At 45.8% G+C, this 14,645-nt stretch overlaps 1 protein-coding gene across 1 annotated transcript in view; it reads left to right on the top strand.

The window, feature by feature from the left end:
- PLXNA4 (plexin A4) overlaps window positions 1–12,681 on the top strand; it is a 456,388-nt gene extending 443,707 nt beyond the window's left edge. Inside the window, exons 30-32 of the mRNA XM_050892199.1 lie at window positions 420–632; window positions 11,036–11,186; window positions 11,937–12,681. Of these exons, the coding sequence (XP_050748156.1) occupies window positions 420–632; window positions 11,036–11,186; window positions 11,937–12,032 (460 nt within the window). The 3' untranslated portion in view covers window positions 12,033–12,681. The remainder of the gene's footprint in view (window positions 1–419; window positions 633–11,035; window positions 11,187–11,936) is intronic.
- The last annotated feature ends 1,964 nt before the right edge of the window (window positions 12,682–14,645 follow it).

Raw genomic sequence — 14,645 nt, 5'->3', positions numbered from 1 at the left:
AAATGTTCACCCTAAGTTTTGCGGATGCAATGCCTGTCCTCGGCTGATGAAGCAGCCAACAGGTGCAACTTTACATTGCAACCTAACGTAGAGAAGTTAGGAGTAATTTTCATCACCTCAATTATACTCCCATTAATTTATGTGCAACCTCAATAAGATGGCATTGACTTTAAGACCGACAAAGTCTGGCTTGTAAGGATAACAGGGACAAAAGCCACTCCCGAGGTGATTCCACTGCTGTCCCTCCAGTCCTGTAGGGGAGGAATTCATTGTATATTTAAGCTTATCACAGAATCCTTATCTCCACACCATGACCTTTGATTCCCATCCACCATTTACCATTGTAACCTCAAATGACAAAGCCTGTGAACCGTGCACTGACTGACTCACCTCTTCCACCCCTCCCATCCCTCTTGCAGCCTGCCTTTACGGTTCTGGGTTAACATGATCAAGAACCCGCAGTTTGTCTTCGACATCCACAAGAACAGCATCACAGATGCCTGCCTCTCTGTAGTGGCTCAGACTTTCATGGACTCCTGTTCGACCTCAGAGCACCGTCTGGGCAAAGACTCACCCTCCAACAAGCTTCTCTACGCCAAGGACATCCCCAGCTACAAGAACTGGGTGGAAAGGTGAGTTTTAGCTCTAGAAATAGGAATAGGAATGACATAAGTAAGTGATACAAGGCGCTGCTTCATGGATGGAGGTAAGAGGCATCATCAGTATTGCTTTTGGTAGCTGCCTCTGAGCTTTCTTTCTTTGGTTATTGCCTAAGTAGAAAGCTCCGTGTTAGCCTTTTATTCCCACATGCCTTGCAGCAGAGATGGAAATTTAATTAGAGGTGTGAACTGAAGGTGTTTGTCATCATTGTTTCTCTTGAGAAGAAACTGTTGAGAAGCGATAGAGGGAGGAAGGAAAGGGAGGTGATGTGTTTGAGCCCTGTGAAGTACGAGGGCTTCTAAGTCTTTCCACACAGACCAGAAACGGTTTGCTGTTCTCAGCATCGTTGTGACAGTCCCCACACTGCCTGAATCCTGAGGGTCATACAATTATCTCCCCTTATTCCAAGTCCAGTAGCTTTCCTTGGAGGCTCTTCTGTGCTTTGAATGAGACGTCGTAAGATTGACAGGCTGGTGACTGAAGCTCTGCAGGTATTTTCTGAAGGGTCAGAGGTCTTTCCAAGCATTTTATCCACATCTGCAAGACCTGTAGCTGTAATGTTCAATCTACTGCACTGAAGGTCAGTGTCTGGCAAAGCTACTCCACAGGGAATACAACCAAGACAACTATTCCTGCAGTATGTAGGGGCCTCAGGTTCTCTAAGATTTTCCACAGGAGAAGCAAATAGCACATCTTGCACTCCATTCAGCAGGAGCCTGTCTGCTGGAGCAAGCCTTGCAGAAGTTGATCTGTGCTTTGTTTTCCAATACGCTACGCTTACTTGGCGTTATTGACAGGTTTGGGAACTGCACAGATGGAGAGTGATTACTACTCTGTAAATACAAAGACGGGTTTATCTTACAGATCATTCCTGTGCAATGCCATCCAGTTTTCAGCAACGATTTGTCTGGATGACTTCATAGACACTGTCTAAAATTGATACCATGTCATGCAGGTTATATGAGACCTCTGCTACTGTAGGCACACTGCACTGTAAACCGCTGTATTTCCTTTGGCGGGGGTGGTTTTCTCTCATTTTGTGAAAGGAGAGCATGGCTGATCAACAAGCTCTGTCCCCTCGTCGGCATGAGGTAACATTTTTTACAATAATGCTCCCACTGGTCTCTGATTTGTCTGGACAATTATTTTTAGATGCGGTTAAACACTTTTGCAAATGTCGTTTCTAGGCAACCTGTAAGGCTCTTACAAGCTACCTTGCTTAATTATGACCTACTTCTGGTACTGTGTCCAAGTTTCTTAGCATGTATTGAGGTTGATTGCTGGATTGACCTGGACAGGGGGAAAGAGGTGTTTGAAATTCATTTAGAAATCAAGTTTGCACCAACAGTGACCCAAAGGTGTCATACTCTAGTGACGCTTTAGCAAGCTTGCGTGTAGAGAGTGGTTGGTTTCTGTGGACAAATATTTTGTTTTACGTATGACCCTGGTTGATTTTTTATCTTTGGAGATGGTACATTTGAGCGACAAACTGAGGTACGTACGTGGAGAACAGAGTATTTCCTCATGCAACACCTGGGTTTTTTCTGGATAAACAGAAGGCTGCAGTTTCCATTTTGTTTTTCCTGTATTGATTTCACTTTACAACTTTTTGGAGCTAAATCCTGTTGCCCAGTGATCTTCAGCAATAGGTGCTGCATTTCCCTGGAAGTTTTCCCAAACAACTGGGTTTGTAAACGAGGTACATAACACCTCCTGCTGCTAGTAAACAGCACTGGATTTCTGTGCCCAGCATGTGCTGGGTTGTTATCTGCACTGATGTCTGACAACTTGAACTGAAGCCCAGGGGGAGGCTGCAGGTTTTGGAATATGGTTAGAGCTTCTGCCCTGCTTGTATTTTTGTGTGTCAATTCCATTGACTCAAGGCAATGGCACCTGGATGCTGTGGTAGATCAAAGAAAAAACATATCAAGGATGAATAAAATGTAATTTCAATTCTACCCTGAGTTAATGAATTCCTTTTCTCCATTCTGCAACTGTACTTTGAGGGAGTTATTCCAAATCCAAAGGCTTCCAGTACTCGTTGGAGCTATTTCTGTAGTCAGCACCAGCTGGAGATGGCATCCTTCAAGACCACTAGACTTCTTCAAAGAGCGAATCATAAGATAAAAAGAATTTCAGTCGGGGAGTTTAAGAAGCAGTTGAGTAAATCAGAAGAACCTGAAATCAAATGAACTTCTTTGATGAAGAAGAAACTACAAGAGGGCAATTAGGCAGTGGTAGATTGTAACCCAACTTGAAGGCACTCTAGAGTAAAGACAGGCTCCTGACTTTTAACAAGTCTGTTGAAATTGTAGCTGAGCTCGGTTACTCCAAGCCATCCCTTTGCAAGTGCTGGTTTCTCAGTGTGGAGTGTGCCTTTAGGACTCACAAAACTCAAAGCAGGGAATAACCTTGGCATAAGAAGCAGGCATGGGTGAAAGTACGTTCCTCCAATCCTTCAAAGATTAGTTTTCCACTTCTTTAGATTGTGAATGTGCATTGGGAAAGGAATAGCTAAGGATTCTGGCCTGACAATGGTCTACCTCCACATAGTAGTCAACTGGGAGTTTGATTTCAACAGTCCTTTTTTAACGCTTTTGGAAGCAGAGGTGGACTCTGCCTGCTGAAACAATCCCGCTGAGAAATCTTGCCTTTTGGGGAAAACCAGGTTCAGCATTCAAATTACACACGCAGGGCTCTTTCACTGTGAAAACGCATGGCTAAAAAGTATCTAGGTGCAGCCACAACTTGGGTTTCCTGCGGCAGAAGATGAGGCCTGACTGAGGCAGGAGAATTAACCCAGGAAATGGGGACAGGCTATTTGGCTTTTTTTGAAGCCATGAAGAGTCAGCCTGTAGTTCTAAAACAAGGTGGAGGCTTTTCAATTATCATTATATGAGTCTATTGAAAAAAGAGGAAAAGATGGGAACGGTAGACCAAATTCTCATCTGACTTCTGTTAGTAAAACTCCATAGGCATTGCTGAATTTACATTAGAGCAGCTTCAGATCTGCATCTTTTCAAGTTTACTTCAAATGTCCCCTTTGAGCCTAGAAATCTGGAGAACTTGGGAGCATTTGATGCAATCCCTAAGCAATACAAAGGGGAGCCTGTTCTAATTGGGACTGTCTCATTAGCATTCAACACCACACTGAAAAGATGACAAAGGGCTGTGGCTGACCTTTCATTTCTCTCCACGCTGCCAAGCTTATGATAACACTTGTTTGAACTTCATTAACACCATTTAATTGCCTGCATCACAATCAATATCATGTTCCCCTACCGAAGCCTGGCATGGAGGCAGGGATGTGGGAGACTGAAAAGGGGCAGAGCACAAAAAGCAGAAGCCAAAGAGTTTTTCCATTGCACACTGGTGACCAAACTACCTGCAGTGCTGCAAGGAGAGGAACTGGTGCTTTTTTCTCTTACCTGCAGGGACTTGGTCTCCTTTTGGCTGCTTATTGTGCATTAAAAATAGCCCCTCAAAGAAAAGCTGAAAGTCAATGGAGACATTGCAAGTATTCTTAACACCTTGAGAATCTTCTAATGAAGACCCATTCAAAATAGGCTTGCCAGATTCCGGACTAAAAGAGGTTTCAAGTGACCTGATCTGTGGGATTCAGAATTATAACATCTGCAGTTTATTATGTTAACCTGGGTACAAACACTACCTGACCTAGCTGTCGGTACCCAGGTCCTGGGTCGGTGATCTTATCTATTTCCTTTTCCTGAAGCAACTCTGATTTGCACAGCGTTAGCCTTTAGATGTTGAGGTCTTAAGCTTGTTAGAAAATGCTGTGGGAGTGTGTTTGGAGTACACAAAATGGATAGTCTGTACCCATTCAGGATCTAACCTATGTAACTTGTCAGCCTGTGGTTTCAGGACTCCCTAGTCAATAGATGGTCTCTTCCAGTGCAGTGCTTGTGATGTCTGTTGGTCACTTTGCAGCTAGTTTTAGAAAGAAAGATAAATTGGACTAGTTTAGTACAATAAGGATTATAAGCTGCATGCACCCTAACATTGTAAGTTATTGAGGTTTTAAACAGAAACATCGGGGTGACTCCGAAGACTTTAAAAGAGAGCATCAAATGACAGGTGTAAATCCTGGCTCTACTTTAAAAAATGCAGTCTTCTGTGTCTCCTTTCCCTGCCAGAAAGAAGGTTCAAGATATAGGATACCAAGGGTCAAGGTAGGGGGGTGTTGTCAGTAGAGATAATAAAAACTGGTGCTGGAAGGGGCCTCAGGAGGTCAACCCGACCAGCTCCTGCCTCAGGGCAGGATCAGCTCTGTCTGAAGCCTTCCTGACAGATGCTTGTCTACCCCTTTCTTAAAGGCCTCCAACGACAGAGCCCCTGCTCTCCTCAGGCAATCGGTTCCTGCGTTTCCCTGTCCTTCCCATCAGAGTGTTTTGTCTGATGGCCAGCCAACATCTCCCTGGCTGTAATTAAAGCTCATGCCATCTCATTGCATCCCCAGGGGCAGGGGATACAGCTCATTCCCTGCCTTTCTGCTGCAGCTTTTGGTGTATCTAAAGACTGTTTGCTTGTCTTTCTTCACATTTAGTCTCCAAAAAACTCCTGATGTTTTCTCATCGCAGTAACATGCTGTTCTTACATAGTGCCGTTTTCAGCCGGCAAGATGAAAATGTGTCTATGCTCAGAGGGTACAGCCTCAGAGCCACACATTCTCTGCACTGAGACGATGCTGGATGGTTTCTTCTCCCAGAGGAACTACCTGTGCACTGATTCACTCTTCAGCAGTGCTGCCCACCCATTCTCTACCGTTTGTTCTGAGATGAAAAGCAGCAGGAAAAGCCATGCACATGCAAAATAAAATCATTGCCCTAGCTAGGGGATGCATACACAGACAGAATTGTTCCCTCAAGCTCTTCAAGGTGAATCTCTAGAAGAACTGACAGGTCTTCATCTAACTTTGGGGCTGGTACCTTTTGCTTAGCTGTCATGTTATTACTGCCAAAGTCCAACTAGTGCCCAACAGCCTGGCCTTGAACCTCTCTCTGAAACAGGATCAGTCTGGGCTAACGGAGTCTTGCCTGTAGCTGAATCAGCACAAACGCAAACTTTGCAGCTCAGATGCCTCCCAGGAAACTGAAACTGCCATGCCGTGTCACCAGAAGAACTTGACAGCATGTCCTTGCATTGCTTCACTTCATCCCATGAAAGAGCTCGCCGCTAGGTTGTTCCCAAGCTTTCCTTCAGCCCTTCTCTGCTATAACAGTCCCCCATATCCCTTTCATGCATCTCTTCCTTCTTCAGTGGTCTGGATACAGCCGGCTATTGCATAACCCTAATTATGTTATTGCTGTAATTGCGTCTGCCGTCTGCAGCACATGGATTCGTTACAAGCTTTTCATATGCTAAAATGATTATTAATGAGTGCAGTCCCAACCCAGCGACGGCACAACAGCCATGACAAAAAGATCTTTTGGAAGGCAATTAGCTCGATGCTAAGCTGCCTAAACCATGGCCGTGCTGGAAAAATTCAGACTGGAGAGGAAGCACTGGCAATACGGCTCTTCTTTTCTCTTTTGATGAGTTAATGAGTTACTGAGTGGCAGCAAGCACAGTCATTCTTGTGAAACAACTCCATTGAGGAGCCTTTCCTGGTTGGTACCGAAGGCAAGAGCATTTACTCCTGGCTAAACAGAGGGCAAGATGTATTCCCAGGTCACTGTTGTATTGCTTTCCTTAGGAAAGCAAAGCAAAACAAAACAGAACAAAGACAATCCAGGGAAAGAGGAGGATGTGAAAGGAACAAGAACAATTATTTCTTGAGAATAAGAAGGAGCACTACTATATACTGGTGCATCCAAAATCCTTCCCCACACAACAGTGGCAGTGGATGGTCTCATGGGCTCTCCTGTTCAAGCCAGGCTGGGGTGAGCTGCGGTGCTAATGATACCTATGAAGTCACATCCTATGGTCTAGAAATCCTCACATCCTCCATCTGAGTTGCTGATGTGCCTGAGTGATGGATTTACCCAAATTTCTTGGGGGTTTTATTGCTTCTGAAGTCTAATGAACATATTTCCTGCCACATCAGAGAATGAACAGCCTTGAGGTAAGAACTCAGGCTCCTCTTGTGATTCAGGGGAAACTCAAGCACATAAAGCAAGATCTTTTGATATGCATCTAAGGATCTTCTGGAAACAGCTGGGAAAGGATCCACTGGAGATAGCCAAAACTGGAGTACGGAAGAAGCAGCAAATCTGCAGCACCAGGCCAGCGAGTGGTGCACATCTGACCATGTAGTCACCGTTTCCTACTTTGGACTCACAGTCTTGAACCATTGGAGGCAGGCTAAGCTAGATTTGCTGCTTTGCTACCTTTCTGTCTCATTCAGAGGGAATCTAGCTTAGTCCTGCGTTCCCAACCTCCTGCTGGCTAATGCAGCCTCTGGGGGTGTGGAAGTGTGAGTCAATGATCTGTCCATGTCTCAGGTGAGATCTGGTGGCCCTCAGCGTAGGGGTGCTCACCGGAGCAGTGTGGTGAAAGAGCATCTCGCTCCCCCTCCATTGCCTCACAGTTCAGCTGTGGTGTAAAAGGGAGAGCTGTCAGCTGCAGGGGCGAAGGGAAGCGGCACGCAGGCAGCCTTGCAAATGCCAGCAGTGAAAATGTAAGGACCTCTGGGGTTTGGCGACAGCTTCACAGTGGTTTTGAAGACATTAGGGGTATGCAAATGGCAGAGAGGCCCTAAGTACCTCTGAGGATCTGGGCTCAAATAGAAGGTAAATAAAGACTCAGCAGGGATATTGTCATCTCCCTGCTAGGATGCTTTAGTATACACATTAATCATTTCTTTAGATAGCGCAATGATGGCTTCATTAGAAACACTTCTGTATAAATAAAGTCATTCGGCCATGGCAGAGTTCTGATGGAAGGATATTATATGTCTTCTCCCTGAACTAGCAGCTAGGTTTGATTATTGGTACCTGCTTTTTTTCCCCTTCTTTTTCTTTTATTTTTCCTGCGAAACACACTTCCACAATATCTTGGTTTGCAGTCTTAATGGGAAATGACGGCTCAGGTGTGTGATGGCCAGGGAATTGAGTCTGGGGGAGACCAGGACACTTTGGTATGGTGGTGGGTAATGGCCCGTGAACCCAGAACATTGAGATCACAGCTTGAGAGTCCGTCATGGCTGGAGAGGCCTCCAAGCCCTGAAACTCAGATTCTTGCATCCTGTCCTTCGCTCCAGGGAGCATTGCGTATTGCTTTTCATTGTTCAGATGAGTCATGGGAGTGTTATGCTGCTGGGAGAATATCTCTGCAGGGCTGGAAAGGGACTGGGGAGCTTTCAGACCCTTGTGAGTCACAGACTCAGGAGAGCATTGCTACCAGGTGAAAGGGAGAGAGGACAAAACTGGAGAAGCAGACGATACGTGTGTCTGTGTTTCACTTTTTGGAAGCACCCTATCCCTACACCCACTATCCTGCCACCATTTGATGACTAGCTGAACCAGAGAGGAAAAGGAGCATTTCAACTGGTGATCAGAGCCAGACCGGCAAATACAACACAGTACCTCTGCTTTCCCCCACAGACCTCATTTATTTTTGCTGTGATGTAATCCCCTTCACTTTTCATTTTGCCCAGCAGGAGGGTGCCTATGCAATATTCATGAGGAGCTGGGCTCTTCTCCACGGGCTCTTCTTAGGCACCATAAATCAATGCATTTCACTGCAGTGCAGGCTGTTTTTCCCCACAAGTCTACGAACTGTGCTGGTTGCACATGGATGTAGTTTTCTTTGGGTGCCAAGGCACACCTTGCTTTTTGGCCGTAAGACTCCTTGTTTCTCAGCAATGTTCTTTGGCTCTGAGGAGCCTGCAATAGCACTGTCATGGATGCCACCGGTTCCTGACGCTTTCTCTTGTCAGACATCCATGTAGCACAGGTCTGATTTTGTCCAGTTGCTGATGCTGAGACCTGTTTGGGTTTTTCTGGGAGTGGCAAAGGTCGAGAAATATTTACACATCTTGCTCATCATCTTCTCCCGGAGGTAGTTCTGCAGGACAGGTTCTCACGGGATTTCTAGATGCCTGCTTTACTCATAGACAACTGTTCAGGTCCACTTGGGGATTGAGGGTTAGGCAGATTGTAAAGCAAAATTAAGCCCAGACCACTCCTCACTGGAGTACTGGGAGTGGGCAATATTTAGACCATGGGACTGAGTTAGACTAGGATTTTTGGCTGGTCCTGAGACCAGAAGACAAGATGCTAGGACGCCAGGGAGAATAATGTTGTTGTGCAGACTGGAAGTTGCAGTAAAGTTAATGAAGTTTGCATGAGTTTTTATGATAAGCCAGAGTCTAGCTCTGGAAGCAGTCAGGCTAGAAGACTATGCATGGAGCTGGGAGAAGGACCTCTGCCTCCTATGCCTTTCTCTCCGAAGGGTTACATCAAGCCTTCCCTGCAAAACCAGGATAGCAACTGAGACCAACCCATTGCAATAAATCAGGATGGCAGTGCAGGGCACAAAACCAGACTGAGCAAAACTGGAGCCTTTTGGTGTGGAGGGATTTCCTCCCAGTGCTCTTGCACTGTGCTCTTTCATAGGAGACTTCGGCAGCTGCTTGTCCCACTCTGTCATAGAGAGTATTTTCCCCACTTGTCTGTCTGAAGAATCCTCATCATACAGCACTTCAGTGTCCAATTTCTCTGCAGTGGAAAACAGCCTCCATCTCAGCAGGTGTCTCAATGCTGTTTACAGGACACCTGTCAGCTCTTTTGGCTCCCCGTCCCCTCTGCTTCCTAATTATAAAATTGTGGATTGCTGCAGCTATGGGCTTTTTTTCTTTTTTTTTTTTTCCTTGTGCACAAAATGTCAAATTGCAGAAATTAAAAATGTAAATGATGGCAGCTAATTAACCAGTTGACAGCAGAGCACAGCTGCGAGTGACAGTGACTGATTACCTTCTGCAAACCTTGTCCTCCAAGACCTGCCTTAGCCAGGGGACGAAGGACATCGAAAACAGCAACTTCCTTAAAGAGACATTGCTCTGCTGATGCAGCCTGATGGGCAATGGTTCTAGGGGATCCGTATCCTATGGATAAAGCCCCAGTCCTCTTGAGTTCAAGGGGAATGACATTGACTCCTAAGGAAAGCAGATTTTCCCCAGTCAGAGTGGGGATGGGAGTGCTGAAGCCTGTTGCCACAAACTGACATCAGGCCAGCTTAAAATTTGGGGCAAAAGGGAGATGTTGAGCAGCACAGAAGTTGCTGAAATAGACTGGATTCAGCGGAGGAGGTGGGTGATGTTAGTAATGGATGCAGATGTACTAGTGTGAATGGTGCAAGCAAGCACGCAAGGTGGTTTTTTGTCTATGGCAGTGAAATCCTGAGCTCTCAGTGGGCAGTGAGATCAGTGGGACTTCTCTGTGGGACTAGAGGCAGCGCTCAAAGCCCTTGAAGGCCTGACAAAGGAATCCAGCATCAATAGGTACTGACTACTTCTTTGATGGCATGGAGAAAGTTTACAGGATGTTCTTTGGGACTTCAGTCTCAGAATAGGGTTGAGTGAATACAACACACGTCTGGTATTCAGGAATAGTGCTTCAGTAATTTCCACTTTGGGTAAATATCTCCCTTGCTGTAAAAGAAGAGCATGAGTAGTGTCCTGGTTTTGGCTAGGATAGAGTTAATTTTCTTCTTAGTAGCTGGTACAGTGCTGTGTTTTGAACTTAGTGTGAGAATACTGTTGATAACACGCTGATGTTTTAGTTGTTGCTAAGTAGCGCTTATCCTAAGTTAAGGATTTTTCAGTTTCCCATGCTCTGCCAGCAAGCAGGTGTGCAAGGGGCTGGGAGGGAGCACGGCCAGGGCAGCTGACCCGAACTAGCCAAAGGGGTATTCCATACCATGGAACGTCATGCCCAGTATATAGATGGGGAGGAGTTGGCCAGGAGGGGCGGATCGCTGCTCAGGCATCGGTCAGCGGGTGGTGAGCAATTGCATTGTGCATCACTGTTTTTTTTTCTTTTTTTTCTTTTTTTCCCTCTTTTTTTTTTGTTATATTCCTTTTCATTACAATTATTACTATTATATTTCATTATTATTACTGTTAGTATTATATTTCACTTTAGTTATTAAATTGTTCTTATCTCAACCCACGAGTTTTACCTTTTTTCCCCGATTCTCCTCCCCATCCCACTGGAAGCCCGGGCGGGGAGTGAGGGAGCGACTGTGTGGTGCTTAGTTGCTGGCTGGGGTTAAACCACGACAACCAGGTATATCATTGAGGCACCAGAAGAGCCCGAGAGTACTAAGTGTGCTCTTTCTCCTTATTGTTGATGGCTTTCATCTCTTGACTCCCTACTCTCTCCCCTCAAGAAACACCTGTATTTCTCTCTCTCAGGTACTATTCAGACATCGCCAAAATGCCAGCAATCAGTGACCAGGACATGAACGCATACTTGGCCGAGCAGTCTCGCATGCATATGAACGAGTTCAACACTATGAGTGCGCTCTCAGAGATATACTCCTACGTTGGCAAGTACAGCGAGGAGGTAAGCACCTTGGAGGAGGAAGAGCAGTTCTGCAGGACCATGGGACAGCCCACCCATTCCCAGGGCGCAGCATGTGTCACAGATACTTATCTTCATCCTGGCTAGGGGGATGATGGATTTAAGGAATGAAAAGCAAGGCCTGGGGTGTGGAAAGGGAAGGTCTGGGATTATTGGTCTCCCCAGTACTCTTCCATCTGGATCCCTGTTATTTTTGTCTCCTATTATTGGTCAATCATCAGATTTAGCGGCTTGCAGTAGTTGATGGTCAGATGTTAGCTGACTACAGAGAAGCGCCACATAAGATCTGCATTACGTGTGGCCAAAAGTTGTTTAAGCATATGTGCCCAGTGCCATTTCAGATACCCTAAAGCACCCAAGAATGGTCCAGCAAGCATGACACAGGACTTAAAGGTGACCAGCATGGTTCTATGTGTTGAAGACCGGGTGAGACCCCTTAGGGCATCTCAAGTGGCATGGCAAGGTGATGAATAAAGCTATCAAATAACTGATCTCCAAGATAAGAATCCATTTGATTGGCTGCAATCTAGAGGTCTGCATATAGTCAGGTCAACCCCAAACTGCCTGCCTACTTCCCTGCTGGTTGACTGATCTGCTTTGCATGATCTAAGCTAAGCCTGGGACCTACCTTAGAGAAAGCTAACCCTCATCTACTGCTATAAGGTGCTGAACTCAGTCCCTTTGGTCAAAAAAAATAAAATCTCTATCATTTCTTTCTCTCTCCTTTTCCAGATTCTCGGAGCCCTTGATCAAGATGACCAGGCTGGGAAACAGAAACTTGCCTACAAACTTGAACAAGTCATAACCCTCATGAGCATAGACAGCTGAGAACTGTCCTGCCAGGGACACCCTGGGAGGGATAAACCAAGTCGTGCCTCACTCAAGATCATCATCTTTACCAAGTGCAAGTTTTGATCGGCTGTAAGCAGAGTCACCTGAACAGCGCTCCTCTCTCTCTCTCTCTCTCATTTCTTTCTCTTTCAAAATCTATGGACAGAGTGACAAAGCCCCAGGGGTTAAAAGAAAAGACTGCAGAGGAATCTTGGCTCTGGGGACATCAAGACATTCGGATGGAGCTCTCCTTTTCACAGCTTCCCCTCTGCCTTTGCCCTAGAGAAAAACTGTTACACACAAAAAAAAAACCCCACAAACCCTCCCCCAACATCACATCATCACTCTGCAGATGGGAAATTGGGAGGTAACTTCTGTCATGCTGCTTTAACTGCCCTCCAAGGGCTGTAGCCTCTGGAGTGGACATGGAAATGAACTCAGTATTACTAAAAGTCTCCCCAAGGGGAAGGCAGCCTGCCTGCAGGGATCCTGGAGGGCAGGAGCAAATCAAGATCCTCTCCTGCAGAGCCATTGCAACTCTATCTCTTGATAGTGACCCACTGGGAGAGGAACCCCAAGGCTCCCCGAAAAATGCCACAGCTCCGTCCAGAGTGGGACCATTGTGGCTTTTATCTGCCTGGGCAAACAGCGGTGTAGCTGCTCTCTTGGGGCAGGGGCAGGGTCAAGAGGGGAGGAGGAGACCAATGCTCCCCTGCCCATGTGTTTCATATGGTTATTCTTATTTTTCAAGGAGACCTGTGTCCCCCTCCGTCTTTCCCATTGTGTCCTGTTGGTCGTAGCACTGCAACAAAAATGCTCTCTCTGCTCAGTGGCATCCCGTCGGTGGTGGTTCTGTTCCTTCTGGCAATGGACAGCACAGCATCTCCCTCGTTCCCACCTCAGCTTGGAAAGTAAGAGCCACAAGTCTCATTTTGTTCCAGGCAAGGAGCTTGGCCTCAAAAACCAACCAGAGGGATTTTTTTAAAAACTGTTAGTTCTTTCCATTTTGTTTCCTCAACTGGAACAAAGCTATTATTTTCTCATGGTGGAATATCAGAAGGATACTGAAGGGCTTGCCATGAAGCAAGGCGGTGCATAGGACTGATGGTAAAACCTTCCTTGAAAGCCACTCCTGAGAGCAAGTGTCACCACACATTTTAGAAGGAAATCTTGGAGGAAATCCAAATGAAACACTGCAAAATATTCTTCTACCTAGATACCCCCAGCTGAACTGCATGTCTTCTGGAGGTCTCTGAACCGCTGTAAGCCCATCTACCTTTTGGTGCCAACTCCTGGCCTTTCCTCTTCTCCATTTCTGGAACCAACAGGCCTTGCTGAAGGCACAGTTGCTACCTGGGAATGATTTGCTCTCTCTTTGCACTTCCTACCCCTTCAGAGATCACTGTCACCACAGGACAATTGTGGGTGACTACCCTGTCCTATCCTCTGCTCAGCTCCTCCAGAGCAACATCTCAACCTGTTTCATGGCCAACCAAAGAGGAATGAGTTCCTGCGTGTCTTCTGCGTTTGGCTATTTTGTTCATACACCTGTCAGCCTGAATAACACCATGGTTCAGCATACTAGGAGACCCTCAGGGTCTGGAGAACCTTGCATCTTGTACACCATGGAGGCAAGAGCTGGGTCTGCATTCATCTCACCAGAAAAGAACAGAGCTTACTAGCACATGGAGGAGTGGCTTGATGCCACAGAGAATCAGCCCACATCCATCTCACACCATCCTCAGAGCTACAGCCTGGATCTACTTTGCACCTGGAGGGAGGAAGGGGTAAAGACAGGGTGTGTAAATTGATTACAGAACGAGTGCATTTGGTTTTATTCATGCCTCTTGCTAACAAACCAGAACCTCTTCAAAGCAACGGATCATGAGTGTGTCTACTGGGGGATGTGGTGCAAACAGGAGTCAGTCAGCAAGCGGGTTTTGTTCAGCCAAGCAGATACATATGTAGGCAAGTCTGTCTAAAACCATTTAAAGAACAGCAGTCCAAAACTGGATGTGTCTGTGGGGAGAATATCACAAGATTCATATTGAAACAGCAAACTTAGGGACACGTCTTGGTTTTAAAACCCCAGACATTTCTCTCTTTATTATAATTATTATTTTGTGCGTGTGCGTGTGTGTGTGTGTATCTGTGTGCGTGTGTGCGTTCCTTCCTTTTTAATTTTGCTTGCTTTCTGTTTGATTGCTGAGCTGATGGACTCATCGTGCACCTTATGGACATCTCAGCATTTTTAAGAGGCCTGCGCATTGGGGATGATTTCGGTTTGGTTGGTTCTGCCATGGTTTTGTTGATCCATTTAGTAATGTTGGCGCATGTTCCAGATCCATTGATTATGGCTGTGAAAGTGGGGTGGAAGTCTCACCAGAGCCAGCGATAAGAAAGTTACAACAACAACACAAACACAATATTTTTTATAAGTACATAAAAAAGGAAAATTAAAAAAAAAAAAAAAGGAAGAAACCAAAGGTTTTGACAAACAAAGTGCCACAAAAGATTAATATGGACCCTATTGTCATGCCTTGTACTGACAGCTGGATGGTAGGAGTCTAAGGACAAATAGCTGGCTTGGAGGGAAGTGGTTATGAGTGA

The sequence above is a fragment of the Gymnogyps californianus genome, chromosome 1 (assembly GCF_018139145.2).
Source record: "Gymnogyps californianus isolate 813 chromosome 1, ASM1813914v2, whole genome shotgun sequence".
Lineage (NCBI taxonomy): Eukaryota > Metazoa > Chordata > Aves > Accipitriformes > Cathartidae > Gymnogyps > Gymnogyps californianus.
This window is presented reverse-complemented; position numbering and strand designations above follow the sequence as displayed.